Genomic DNA, 13969 nt, shown 5'->3' with positions numbered 1-13969 from the left:
CCCCCCTCCCCTGCCCCAGTCTACGCTGACACTCGCCCCTCCCCTGCCCCAGTCTACGCTGACACTCCCCCCTTCCCTGCCCCAGTCTACGCTGACACTCCCCCCTCCCCTGCCCCAGTCTCACTGACACTCCCCCCTCCCCTGCCCCAGTCTACGCTGACACTCCCCCCTCCCCTGCCCCAGTCTACGCTGACACTCCCCCCTCCCCTGCCCCAGTCTACGCTGACACTCCCCCCTCCCCTGCCCCAGTCTACGCTGACACTCGCCCCTCCCCTGCCCCAGTCTACGCTGACACTCGCCCCTGCCCCAGTCTACGCTGAAACTCCCCCCTCCCCTGCCCCAGTCTACGCTGACACTCGCCCCTCCCCTGCCCCAGTCTACGCTGACACTCGCCCCTCCCCTGCCCCAGTCTACGCTGACACTTGCCCCTCCCCTGCCCTAGTCTACGCTGACACTCCCCCCTCCCCTGCCCTAGTCTACGCTGACACTCCCCCCTCCCCAGCTCCAGCATCGCTGTCACTCCCCCCTCCCCTGTCCCAGTCTACGCTGACACTCCCCCCTCCCCAGCTCCAGCATCGCTGTCGCAGGTCTCAGCATCGGTCTGTGGCCTTCGGATAGGTGTCATCAGCCATGACTGTAGCGGGTAACACATCACCCAGGAGCCAAACCCCAACCCGGGGGGTGTGGGAGGGGGGCGGGGGGGCCATCTCGAAGAGGTCGGGAATCGTTGAGTATGCCAGGATGAAGGCTTCTGCGCACTGCCCAGGTATCGGGCGCAAATATACATGATGTGCAGCTGGTGGTCACATACCAGTTGTACGGACATCGCGTCGAACTCCTTTCGGTTTGTGTAGAGCAGTCTGTCATCTGCAGGTGCCCGTAGTGAGACATGCATCCAATCAATCACCTCGTCAATGACCGTCAACATCGTGTCGATGATGGTGAACCCCGCTGCCCGGGTGTCCTGGTCCACATTGAAATGGATGTATTGTGCTGACTGGGCATAAAGGTGCACGGATGTACCTGTGCACCGAGTTCTATGAGACCCTGGACAGGTCTCCACTTGGCGTCTTCAAGGACATTGTGGGGTTTTAGCTCAGGGTGTATTTCACCTTGACAGCCACGGGGAGCAGGTGTCCTCCCCCATACCCCCGCGGTGCCAGGTGTGCCATCATCTTGCAGATACGTCGTACTGTCTCTGCTCAGCCGGAGTCTTCGGCATGCCCGGTCTGGCAGGTCCTTGAAAGACAGGCGCTGCTGGTACACATAAGATCTCATGTGGCGCCTCCTTTGCAGCTCCTGCACCTGTTGGGCGGCTGGCTCTCCATCCTGAGCTGCTGCCTCCTGTTCTGCTGCTGCATGCTCTGCTGCTCCAGCTTCCTCCTGCTCCTTGAGGAGTTCCAGCTCGTACAGCCTCAGTGCATCCCCCAGGGCTGCCGCAACTAGGAGGAAGGCCACCATTGCTGGTTGTATTCCAATATCCATTGTCTGCACGGGGTAAAAGGCCGACATGTTAGCACGGTGCGTACCCCCGTGCTCAACGTAGTCCACGGGGCTACACGGTGACTCGGCTGGCACCGCGGACCCTTCCCCTGCATTTCCCCCTCCCATCTCCTACCCCCCACCGGCCCCCCACCACCATCCTCTCTGCACCTCTTGCCCCATCAGTCGCCTGATGGCCCACACGTGGGTGCCGGCCGGCGTGTTGCATGGTATGGTAGAGGGGGTGGGGTGCGGAGTGGAGGCACCCATACGGCCATACACCCGAGGCTAAGGTGGGTAATCAGTGGGCTGCGCAATGCCTGTGGCAATGACGGCCGGTATGGGTGCCGGCTAATCCAGCACCGTTTCTCATTTGAATCGATTGTGTTCCACGTGGCACCAGTGCTAGACCCTCAACAGTCACTGAATCGGTCCAGGCTGGGTGCCAGTTTTGCTGTCGTCAAGCTCCACGAATCCTGCACCAGCGTCAACACTTTGGGCGGGATTCTCTGACCCCCGGCCGAGCCGGAGAATCGCCGGGGGGGCGGCGTGAATCCCGCCCTGCCACTGGCTGCCAGATTCTCCGGCGCCGGTTTTTCGGCGGAGGCGGGAATCACGTCGTGCCGGTCAGCGGCTGTTGGCAGTGGCCCCCCGGCGGTTCCCCACCCCGCGATGGGCCGAGTGGCCACCCGTTTTCGGCCAGTCCCACCGGCGTAAATCAAACACGGTCCTTACCGGCAGGACCTGGCTCTGCGGACGGCGTGCGGAGTCCTCGGGGGAGGTAAGGGAGGATCTGGCCTCGGGGGGGGGGGGGGGGGGGGGGGGGGGGGGGGCACTCTTTCCCTCCGCGCCGGCTGCTGTAACGGTCCGCCATGGCCGGCGCGGAGATGAACCCTCCTGCGCATGCGCTGGGATCACGCCAGCACACGCCGGCGCTCCCGCGCATGCGCCAACTTGCGCCGGCCGGCAGAGGCCCTTCTCCGCCGGAGCCGGCCTAGCCCCTGAAGGTGTGGAGGATTCCACACCTACCGGGTGGCCTGACGCCGGAGTTGTTCATGCCACTCCATGGTGCCGGTACGGCCTGCCCTGCCGGTTAGCGGAGAATCCTGGCCTTTGTCTCAGGAACGGAGAATGCAGCCGAAGGTCTGTGAGACTGTGCACAGCTTTCTCTACATGTACTGCATCTGATACAGGTGTGAGACAATTTGTCAAGAAATATTTAACATTAATAATCAAAGCGTGTGAAGCACATAAAACCCAAACAGCATCTGTGCCAATACATCCTGTCATCATCACACATCCAGCTGAAAATATTTTAATAATCTGTTCTGGTCCTAATTACAAAGTTGGCGTCGGAGAATTACGTTTGCAGAATCAGAAAATATGGCAACCTTACGGATTTTATTTTGCATTGTTTGAAACTATGGAGATGGGCAATAGTTTGCATTTGCAAAATGCCTTTCAACATAGTTAAACACTCAAGATGATTCACAATACAATTTGACACCGGGCCACCTGAGGAGATGTTAGGGTCGAAGAGCGGGTTTGATAAATAAGGTTTCAGTGAGTAAATGCAACATGCTCATCCGCAGGACAGGGTCAGTGCTGAGTGAGTGTCAGTGTGCTGATAGTGGGTGTGACAATTGCCTTCAGTGCCTCATCTCCAGGAAAGAAGCAGGGGCCACCTTGACAATTCTTGACAAGCTCTCGATTGTCCAGTGATCCCCTCTGGATGGTGTGTGTGAGTTGATGTTGTGTGGGGCCACTCTGAGGTAGTTAGATTGCCTGTAGTGGATTGCCCAGCCAAGACTCTCTGCCACATCGGGATGGAATTGTATACCCATGGGGTTGCTTGCCCCTGTTTGTGGATGGAACTCAGTGGGCGGCCAAACACAGCCCGGGAATCATGGAGGCTGCTCATTAATTCCAGCTTCTCGGACCCCTCCATCAGCTCTGCCCAGCTCGCGTTGCCCTGCGCTGCTCCCTGACTCACCAACAGGTTGCTGTCAGTAATCACAGTCAGGGGTACATGGGGATGTTGAAGCGTGTGCTGGGATAGAGGAGGGGATGAGAGGGATGTGCATACTAAGGGGAAGAGAGCTTGCCAACTTTATTCAAAAGATTGAGCGCCTTTGGGTTGGCCGATCTCACTGGTTTGAAAATATCAAACCAATTATTGTACCTAATCATATAGAAAGTTGCAAATAAGGATGTATTGCAGCGAGGGTCAAACTAAATGATAATTTCCTCTGACGAGTGTTGAGAAAAAACACTTGCAGCTGTTGGGCAGAATCTGACACACAAAGATTACAGGAAATGGCAAATTCCAGAATGTATCATTTTCATGGTTTTGGTGTTTCTCACTTGGAAAAGAAGGGAAGACTTGCATTTATATAGCACCTGCTCACATCTTTGCAAAACTCCAGCACACAGTGAATTACCTACATGTTGCTATTTAGGCAAATACGGCACACAGCAAGATCTCAGAAACAGCGATGAGCGACAAGTTAGTCATGAACATCTTAAATAAGGGGTGACATGGTGGCGCAGTGTTTAGCACTGCTGCCTCACGGCGCTGAGGACCCAAGTTCGATTTCGGCCCTGGCTCACTTTCCGTGTGGAGTTTGCACATTCTCTGCGTGGGTCTCACCCCCACAAACCCAAAGATGTGCAGGGTAGGTGGACTGGCCATGCTAAATTGCCTCTTAATTGGAAAAAAAGAATTGGGTACTCTAAATTTTTTTTGAATGAACATTTTAAATACAATTCAGCAATGTTTGATCCCTTTTGTTGCTTTCTTAAAATCTTTTATCTGAACTCATTTCACACTGCTCCAAGCCTATTTTCTTAAATTGGCAATGAAAATGATTCCAGGACTTCACATCTCCTCTATTTTGCATGTGTAAATGGCGTAAAAAAAATAGCGATTCACAGGCGGATTCTATGGCCAATGAAAAGCCCAGATATTGCACACTAGCTCGGTGACATACGCAATACTAAATCTCTGGTGAAAAATCCATATTGAAAAGGAGGCAGTACTTGGGGGCCAAGGAGTGTGTTCATGTCTCAACTCCACAGATTTGCCTGGTGAACTCACAACTCACCTCCCACAACCATCCCCCCCTCCCTCCCCAATGCTGTGATGCCGCAAGGGTTAAGTACAAGTTGGGCTGTCCCTGCGATGAAGTGTGAACTTGCAGAGAAGTGAAGCTCTGTGGTAGAATAAAGATCCTCTTTGAGAAAACTGGGACTGATTTCTCAGTGGAACACTTTATTGGGACAGTAGGAAGGCATTCAGCCTCTGACACTTTCTCCATCAGTCGATTAGATCTTGGCTAATCTGTATCTCTGCAACCTTTACTTGCTCCAAACCTTGTGATAACCTTACCCAACAACAATCCATCAATCTCAGTCTTGAAGCAGCAATGGTATCAAGTTACAGTTGATCAGAAGGGGTTATTGTAGATATAAAAATGATTGCAACCTATCCAGTTAATTCTTAGCAGAAGAGAAAAAAAAACGAGGAACTGGCTTTGCCAACTCCGGGTGGAATTATTCCTGGAAGCTTCATCACTTCAATTGCTGCAGCTAACCACTCCACTCAGACAAATGGCCTTCTTTCCCTCATCTCCAAGATCTTGAACGCCTCATGATTTTTCATCCTGTGGTTCTTAGGAGATTAGTTTTTAATCCAGTCGGCTCCAGGGTAATCCTGGAGAGATGAACACAGATCTAAAATGGCTGCCACGTTAAACGGTGATCAGCCCCAGTTTGGAGTGTCAGATAGGGAGTGACTGACACCAGACTAAATGAAGGGCTTATTGTATTCATTCAGGATATCAAGGAGATATCTTAAGAGGAGGGAAGCATGGGAAAAAAAAGGATACTCCAAGGAGTATCATTATCACCTACGCCTCTGTGTTATCCTCCAGAAATGGAAATGTGGGGAGGCATGTGGCACAGTGGTTAGCACAGCTGCCTCCAGCGCTAAGGACCCGGGTTCAAATCCTGGCCCTGGGTCACTGTCTGTGTGGAGTTTGCACATTCTCCCCGTGTCTGTGTGGGTTTCACCCCCACAACCCAAAGTTGTAAAGGTTAGGTGGATTGGCCACGTTAAATTGCCCCTTTGGGAAAAAAAAATAATTGGGTACCCCATTGCTCCCACCCTTTCAATAACTGCCACAGCAAACAAACATACTTTTTGAATGGGAGGTGGGCATCACTGACAAGTCCAGCATTTGTTGCCCATCCCTAATTGCCCTTGAACTGAGCGGCTTGCTTGGCCATATCAGGGGGCATTTAAGAATCAACCGTATGGTCTAGAATTACATGTAGCCAGAACGGGTAATTGACGGCAGATTTTCTTTGCTGAACGACATGTGTGAACCAGGTGGACTTTTACTACAATCAGTGATGATTGTTTCTGGTGGGTCGCCATTAGTGAGTCTAGCTTCCAATTAGAGATTTTTATCAACTGAATTTTAACATTCCACCAGTGCCATGGTGGGATTTGAACCCATGTCCCCAGAGTGTTGGTCTAGATCTCCGGGTTACTAATCAATTGACATTACTACTAGGCCACCATCTTCCCGATGGGAAGCTAAGTGGGGGACTGACAAATTGAACATCTGTATGCCCCCTGTCTGCCACTCGCACTTGAATATGATCAATAGCAACGTACCTCATCTCCCATGTGTGGCTGGAATTCAAACTTGGTGGGAGGACAGAAGATTTGGTTATACATGTCCATGACCTTGTGCTTGTCACTCCGGGCATCCAGGTTGTCCACTGCATTCTCAATAATATCCAAGCCCTCATGTCGAGACGTTTCAAGATTATATTCTGCTGAGAGGAACGTCCTGAAGGTGCGAGCCAGACCGGCATGGAATCCCAAATCAGAACACTACGGGAAAAACATAGGAATGAGTGAACAAAGGAGGGCTTGTAGTACAGCAGGAGGATGGGGTCAGGTGGGGGGTTTAAAGTGTAAAAAATCACTAATGCCCACTTCTAGCTCAACTGGAGACAGGAGGATGAGCAAGCTCCAAGAAGAGAGATATTCTAATGAAGTTGCGAACCTCATTGCTCTTCAATTTTTCAAATGTAATTATTGATCACCAGATTTGTCCAGCTTTGGGAAAGGCAACAACGACACTCAGTCAAGATGGTAAGTGTCTTTATAACCTACTTGATGGATAAGCTGTGCCTGCCTGGGATTCCCTGAGATCCGGCATTCACCTCCTTGAACTTACCCCAAGACCTCCAATTCTATTACCAGACCTCCAATCTCCACCTTCCCAGTCTCTGATTTTCCCCACTGAGGCTCCTCCCAATGATCATCCCCTGGCCTAGAATTGGACCTCCCTCTGGGACTGACAATTCTTTCGCCCCTCTGAGATTGACTAACCCCTACCACCAGAGGGATCAACTCCCCCACCCCCCAAGATGAATGTCCATCACCACTCAATCTCCAAGGCATGGGCCTACCTGATCCTACAGCCTTCATTGACTGACTCCTCCACCTGACTGGAAGAAAGCCTGTCAGTCAGGCTGACATCCGCAGAAGGGGGTTGGTGGTTCTCATGCATGTTCTGGAATTGGAAAAACCCAACTTCCCAGTTCCCTGTGCCTTACCGATCACCTCCCCCCCCCACTCCTTGCCGTCCTCCACTCTCCAAACATCTGAGCCCATACTGAACCAATCTCAGGCCTTTAGAGATATACATACACACCTCAAGGGGTTGATTTTAGGCTAATGGGCGGCAAGTTGAACAGTTCCTCCTGTGCGCATGTCATCCCTTCTCCTAATGTTTCTTCCATCGGCTTCAATGGAAATGAAAATGACTCAAAAATGAGCTGTTGATCTACTAACAGTTTTACACCACCTCGCAGAGTCAAGGTCAACCCTAAAGACACCAAGTAATGTGGGAGAAAGGGCCGAAGGAGCTGCCAATGTGACCAACCATTAACTTTAAAGTACCCTGATTGAGGGAGTTATTTTGACTTTGATGATAGTGTAAATTCGAAATGGGCCCAAAGGCTTCCATTATTACTCTCCTCTTGCAAAAGGTGCAAAACCTCGCCCCTCGGGCTGTGATTTCACCCCATTCTCCCTGGCGCGGTTGATTTGTTTTTGACAAGAAACATGACTAACCTAATACAAGTGATTGCAGGTGACAAGCCTGCTCAGGTATATGGGAAGATCTCCTGGTCAGCCTCAATCAATCATTTCATTTCCAGCAAATTCTGTCTGGCTTTTTCCAAACCAATGAATAAGTCAGTTCCATTTTGCTTTTTTGGAATTTGCCAACCGATCCCCTTTCGCACCATGAGTCTAGGAAGCAGATCTCGTATGGTTGAGGGACGGTAGGCGAGCAACCAGGCCACAGAAAGATTTTCTGGATTCAGCAGTTATTTTCCCAATATTTAACCAGAACATTTTTTTTCAGTCGCAGAGTCTTCACAAGGATTAGATTTACGTTTGCGGCCCATCTGTACAGTTAAAACCAGTGAAGTGAAAATGAAATCTGTTTGACACAATTGAGGCAGAGATTGTGAATAATAGATTACAGAGGAGCAGAGGAACCACAAAGGCAAAAGCTCCTTCATTTGTAAATTTCCTGTGTTGAATGAGTGTTCGGTTTTTTGGTGGTGGTGGTGGGGGGGGGGGGGGGGGGGGGGGGAGTGGGGGAAGATGCCCCCTTGCTATAACAACCATTGTATTGTAACATCACCCAACAGCTGCACACTTTGTCAGTGTAGTTTAACTCTAGGTAGCCCTTGAGCATACAGTCATGCACCATGTAATATTTTATATATAAATCCAAGTTACCATAGCAACTGCTGCTAACCTAGATGTGTATATTCCATTTGGCTCATATATTCTTCTCTATTAAACAGCAGCAAGAGTGGAATAGTTTGCACAAAGCTGGGTTTGTGCATCTGAGAACTTTGGGTGTGTGCGTGTGTTTGGCGGGAAGCGCGTTACAATTCAGTGTGCAAAATAAAGCAGAAAACCATCTGGGGCTTTCCGTCACAGCAAATGGTCAAGGAAATGAACTTGTGCAGACTATTGTGAGGGGAACATAGAGGCCACGGAGAACAAGCAGTCTACGGGCAAACTGCCAGTATGCAGTTGGAAAGGACAAAGCCTCAAGATTCAGCAGAGTGAATCTAATTCAACTTGGTACGATGACTGTGCCCAGTAACCAGGCCAACTTTCAGCCCCGCTGACTCTTTCTCAAGCAGTAATTCTTTGAACCAGCTAAAAAGAATGAAATAGTTCCTATGCACGGTCTATTGCTTTACAGCCTCTTCTCCCAACCCCCTCCCCCACCATGCAATCAATTCAACAGTAAAACAAGGAAGAGTACGGGTTTAACCTTTAAAAAGGTTCTGATCTCATTAGCTGGCCTATCTGCACTCAACTGTACCCTTGTGGTTTTATGGGCCATTCAGTTTCAGAGCCTGCAGGGTTTCAGAGTTAGAGCATTGTATAGAGTGTACCACTTCATTGGGCTTTCCTCTTCTTCCAATGTGGATGCAACAGCAATATGCCGGAAGGTGGGATTCATGGTTCAAAGCCTGATGCTTATTCTTGTTACTGATTAAAAATAATTGACAACCATAATAACTAATGAATGTCCTCTGAAGACACACATGAATGGACATTGATTGAAAAGAACCTGTGATGAATTTAAGAAATTGTCATAGTTTATATTGTATGCAGACATTTTATTAAAACCTGGGTTATGATGCATACAGACAGTATGAATGCTCGAGCTGTGATTAAAGTGTCATAAAAGTGAGATAATCATTGATTTGCAGGTGAAGTGTTCTGCTAGTAGATCTTGAGAATCATTTTCTTGTTTACAGATAGCTAGCTAATGGAATATTGTTTATGTTTGAAGGACCCTTGGGATGTAGATAATTTATGAGGGGTATTGTGTTTGATCCTGGCTAAACAAGTCAAGGGACATCTTGTAAGAAGAGACAAAAGAATGTCTTATGCTTTGGGTATAGGTGATGTAGCTAATGAGAAGCGCCGTTTCTGTCTGAAAAGTCAGTTGGTCCTAGAACTCTAATCTGAATGAGGCGTTTCAGTTTTGGTCTTGAAACATTCTCTTCCCAAAGATTCTGCACAGATGAAAGCAAATAGGAACCTGATTGTTAACTTTATTCATGCGTGGTATTTGAAATATATTGGTTTGCTTAATTGGAATATAGTGGCAAGTTTAGGAAGTAAGTTAAGGTTTTCTCTTTTACTTAGGAACTGTTGTAACTGTTAACTGTAAAGCTATTTCTTTGTTGCTAATGTAGTTAATTATATGTTTAAATTAAAGTTTGTTTTAACATAAATGAATCCCATGGGTTGGTGTTTTCACTCCTGTGGTGCAACATTTCCTCCCATTTTTATGAAGTGCAAATTATTGGGTTCTCGTCCAGGATCCCAACAAACCTTTAATAACCAGTTTACAATTTTCACATCAAATCTGAAGCCAGGAATGGTGGCAATTCTGCTGTAGCTCATAGGTTCATCCTCATGCATTGTCACAAAGGGCATGCCTCCCCCTTAAAGCTACTGCCTTGCCTTCCTTGTCTTGCACAGGCCCTCAGAGGATAGGGGACACTTTCAGATTTACCAGTGACAATTGACTTCTCCCTGTTTCCTCTGCTTGTCAGAGAGTCATGTCTCTATTTCCTGGTGTTTAACTCAGAAACTGTTGATTCTGTAATGTACAGATGTATGGGGCACAGAGATTATAGATCAAGGGCGCGATTCTCCCAAAGGGAGACAAAGTGCCGACGCCAGAGTGAAAACCGGAGTGTTTCACTCCGGCGTCGGAGGCCGCTCCTCGCCCCCTATACTCCCACCCCCGGGGGGCTAGGAGTGGCGGCGCATCAATCCCGCGCGCGGGCCTTGACGCTTGCGTCAAAGTGGCGCCGCCTGAATGACGCGGCCGGCGCGGGTGACGTCTACCCCTCCGTCGCCCCGCAAGACATGGAGGATTGATCTTGCAGGGCGGCGGAAGGAAAAGATTGCGTCTTTCAGAGACGCCGGTCCGCCGATCGGTGGGTACCGATCGCGGGCCAGACCCCTCCTGAGCACCCCCCTGGTGCTCGATCCTCCCTCCCCTCCCCCCTCCCCCCCCAAAGGCCCCACACGCAGCGGTCGCGCGCTGTTAACGCCGGCAGCAACCAGGTGTGGTTGGCGCCGGCGTGAACCGGTCGGATTAGGCAGGCCGCTCGGCCCATCCAGGCCGGAGAATCGGCTACCTGCGGGTGCCAGGGCGGCGTGGCGTGAATCGCCGGCACTCCCGCGATTCTCCCACCCGGCGTGGGGGTCGGAGAATCATGCCCGTAGTGTTACGATATTAAACCAGCAATGCAAAGTTGTGATTCCAATCACACTGTGCTAAGAAATTAAACTTTAATGGGGTCATGAAGGGAATGCAACGGATGTTGCCTATATGAAGTTTAAGAAAGCATTTAAAAAAATTAGCACACAAAAGGCTGGTTAATAAACTTGAGGCTTATGGAATAGGAGGGTCAGTGTCAAAGAACAAAGAACGAAGAAAAATTACAGAATAGGAACAGGCCCTTCGGCCCTTCAAGCCTGCGCCGATCCAGATCCTCTATCTAAAACTGTCGCCTATTTTGTAAGGATCTGTATCCCTCTGCTCCCTGCCCATTCATGTATCCGTCTAGATACATCTTAAATGCTGCCGTCATGCCCGCCTCTACCACCTCCGCCGGCAATGCGTTCCAGGCACCCACCACCCTCTGCGTAAAGAACTTTCCATGCATATCTCCCTTAAACTTTTCCCCTCTCACCTTGAACTCGTGACCCCTAGTAATTGAGTCCCCCACTCTGGGAAAAAGCTTCTTGCTAACCACCCTGACTATACCTCTCATGATTTTGTAGACCTCAATGAGGTCACCTCCTCAACCTCCATCTTTCTAATGAAAATAATCCTAATCTGCTCAACCTCTCTTCAGAGGCCAGCTTGTCTTAACCATTGGCTTAAGACAGGAAACAGCGAGTCATGGCGAGTAGCTGTTTTTCAGGCTGGAGGATGATGGACAGTGGTATTCCCAAGGGTCAGTGGTAGGACCATTGCTTTTTTAATATATAGAAATGACTTGGATATTGGAGTTCAAACTTCAATTTCACAATTTGCTTATGATACCGAACCTGGAGATGCAGCAAACAGTGAGGATGATACAAATCAACTGCAAGAAGACATTGATTGCCTACTATATTTACACAGCCCTTGGGACATTCTGCTCAAGCTGTCCCTGACCTGGCAGGACTGGATTCTAACACTGGGCACCTCGTTTTAACCAAGCACATAGTTTACCAGCAAAGTAAAGAATACTGACGTCAATCAGGTCGGAGACATCATGGATGTAGTATTTGGCCACGGCAGCATTGGTCGCTGCAAGGTTGAGCAGGTAGTCGTTTCTTGCTTTGGTACACTTCAGCTTGTTTTCAGAATACTTGGCTTGGCGCTAGGAAAGAAAACAGAAAAGGAAAACCCACTGTAAGAATATTTACAAAATCCTTCATGTACAGAATTGCCAGACAGACATGTTTCCAATTAACAGTCAAATCCACTTTTCAATCATCTGTACAGAATTCCAATGGACCAAACCTCTTCTCAATCACTCCCATTATACAATATTCCAATGGACCATTTGCCTTGCTGTTAGTACTGATTAAATGTCGTCATGGTGCATTAGGTCAGACGATGTCCTTTCATGACAGTGTTGTGGATTTCAATCCCACCCAGGGTGACTCTAGTCTAGCTGTGAACAGGCAAACAGAGGCACTGGTCTGTTAAGAGTCAAGAAAGATAGCGGGCATGGGATATGGAAATATGATCATGCTGAATAGAGACTAACAATTCTTGGGTGCGGTTGAGCCATAATGGTGCAACAGAATTGAGAGGTTATGGGAGTGTTTGATGGATCAGTGTAGAAGGAGCTTTAATCTGTAACCCTAACCCGGGCTGTACCTGTCCTGAGAGTGTTTTATGGGACAGTGTCGAGGGAACTTAACTCTAGATCTAACCTTGTGCTGTACCTGTCCTGGGAGTGTATGATGGGGTCAATGTAGAGGGAGCTTAACTCTGTATCTAACCTAATGCTGTACCTGTCCTTGGAGTGTTTGATGGGGACAGCATATAGGGAGCTTTATTCTGTATCTAACCCCATGCTGTACCTGTTCTGGGAGTGTTTGATGGGGACAGTGCCTTGGCCATCCTCACTGCATGCCTTCAAACATCCACGCAACTTCAAACAGGACATTGTTTGCAGAAAGCTAACCAGCCTTTAGGAAAACAATGACCACGACACCACACAACCCTACCATGGCAACGTCTGCAAGATGTGCCAGATCATCGACATGGGTACCACCGTTACATGTGAGAACACCATCCACCAGGTATGCGGTACATTCTTGTGCGACTCGGCCAACGTTGTCTACCTCATACGCTGCAGGAAAGGATGTCCCGAAGCATGGTACATTGGCGAGAACATGCAGATCCTGCGACAACAGATGAACGGCCATCACGTGACAATCGTCGGGCAGGAATGTTCTCTTCCAGTTGGGGAACACTTCAGCAGTCAAGGGCATTCAGCCTCTGATCTTTGAATAAGCGTTCTCCAAGGTGGCCTTCAGGACGTGTGACAACACAGAATCGCCGAGCAGAAACTTACAACCAAGTTCCACACACATGAGTATGGCCTCAATCGGTACCTTGGATTTATGTCTCGTTACATTCACCCCCCCACCATCTGGCCTGGGCTTGCGAAATCCTACCAATTGTCCTGGCTTGAGACAATTCACACCTCCTTTAACCTGTGATTATACCTCTCTCCAGTTGCTCCGTCTGGACCTGTAAAGACTTAATTACCTGCAAAGACTCACATTCAAAGTATAGTCTTGCATCTTTGACTTTGTCTATATATGTGTTTATGGATCCCACCTCTTCATTCACCTGAGGAAGGAGCTGCCCTCCGAAAGCTAGTGATTCGAAACAAACCTGTTGGACTTTAACCTGGTGTTGTAAGACTTCTTACTATGTCCTGGGAGTGTTTGATGGGGACAGTGTAGAGGGAGCTGTACTCTGCATCTAACCTTGTGTTATTTATTTTAATTTAGTCTGTTGTGTCCTGAAAGACAAAAACAATATTAGGCAAGACGTTTTCCTAAATCCCTGCAGTCTGCTGCTTATTAAATAATTCCTGTACACATAGTCATCTAGTTTAGAAGCTCCATTATTTCACTTGGTTTTAATGTGAAGCTGATGTTTCTGGAGTGTCCACATTCGGAATTAAACTACATTTTTTACTATCAGTTCTGGACTTGCTTACTGAAAGTCACGGGGAGAAAAAAATAATTCCTCATATTGGGCCATGCTCGATAAATTTCCTGACAATCTTTTTAGGAACCCGGAATTATATTCCATCTGGAATCTTTGCT

The 13969-nt window shown here is 48.8% G+C and overlaps 1 protein-coding gene across 3 annotated transcripts in view; it reads right to left on the bottom strand.

Moving 5' to 3' along the window:
• The window catches only part of srgap3 (SLIT-ROBO Rho GTPase activating protein 3), a 301988-nt gene that overhangs the window by 86168 nt on the left and 201851 nt on the right, over positions 1–13969 (bottom strand). For all 3 annotated transcript variants that reach the window (XM_038810792.1, XM_038810793.1, XM_038810794.1), the window contains exons 6-7: positions 11866–11994; positions 6164–6385 (exon numbers count right to left, since the gene is read on the bottom strand). In XM_038810792.1, the coding sequence (XP_038666720.1) occupies positions 6164–6385; positions 11866–11994 (351 nt within the window). The remainder of the gene's footprint in view (positions 1–6163; positions 6386–11865; positions 11995–13969) is intronic.

Source organism: Scyliorhinus canicula, chromosome 11 (assembly GCF_902713615.1).
Source record: "Scyliorhinus canicula chromosome 11, sScyCan1.1, whole genome shotgun sequence".
Lineage (NCBI taxonomy): Eukaryota > Metazoa > Chordata > Chondrichthyes > Carcharhiniformes > Scyliorhinidae > Scyliorhinus > Scyliorhinus canicula.
Note: the sequence above shows the minus strand (reverse complement) of the source record. Positions and strands in the feature narration are given on the sequence as shown.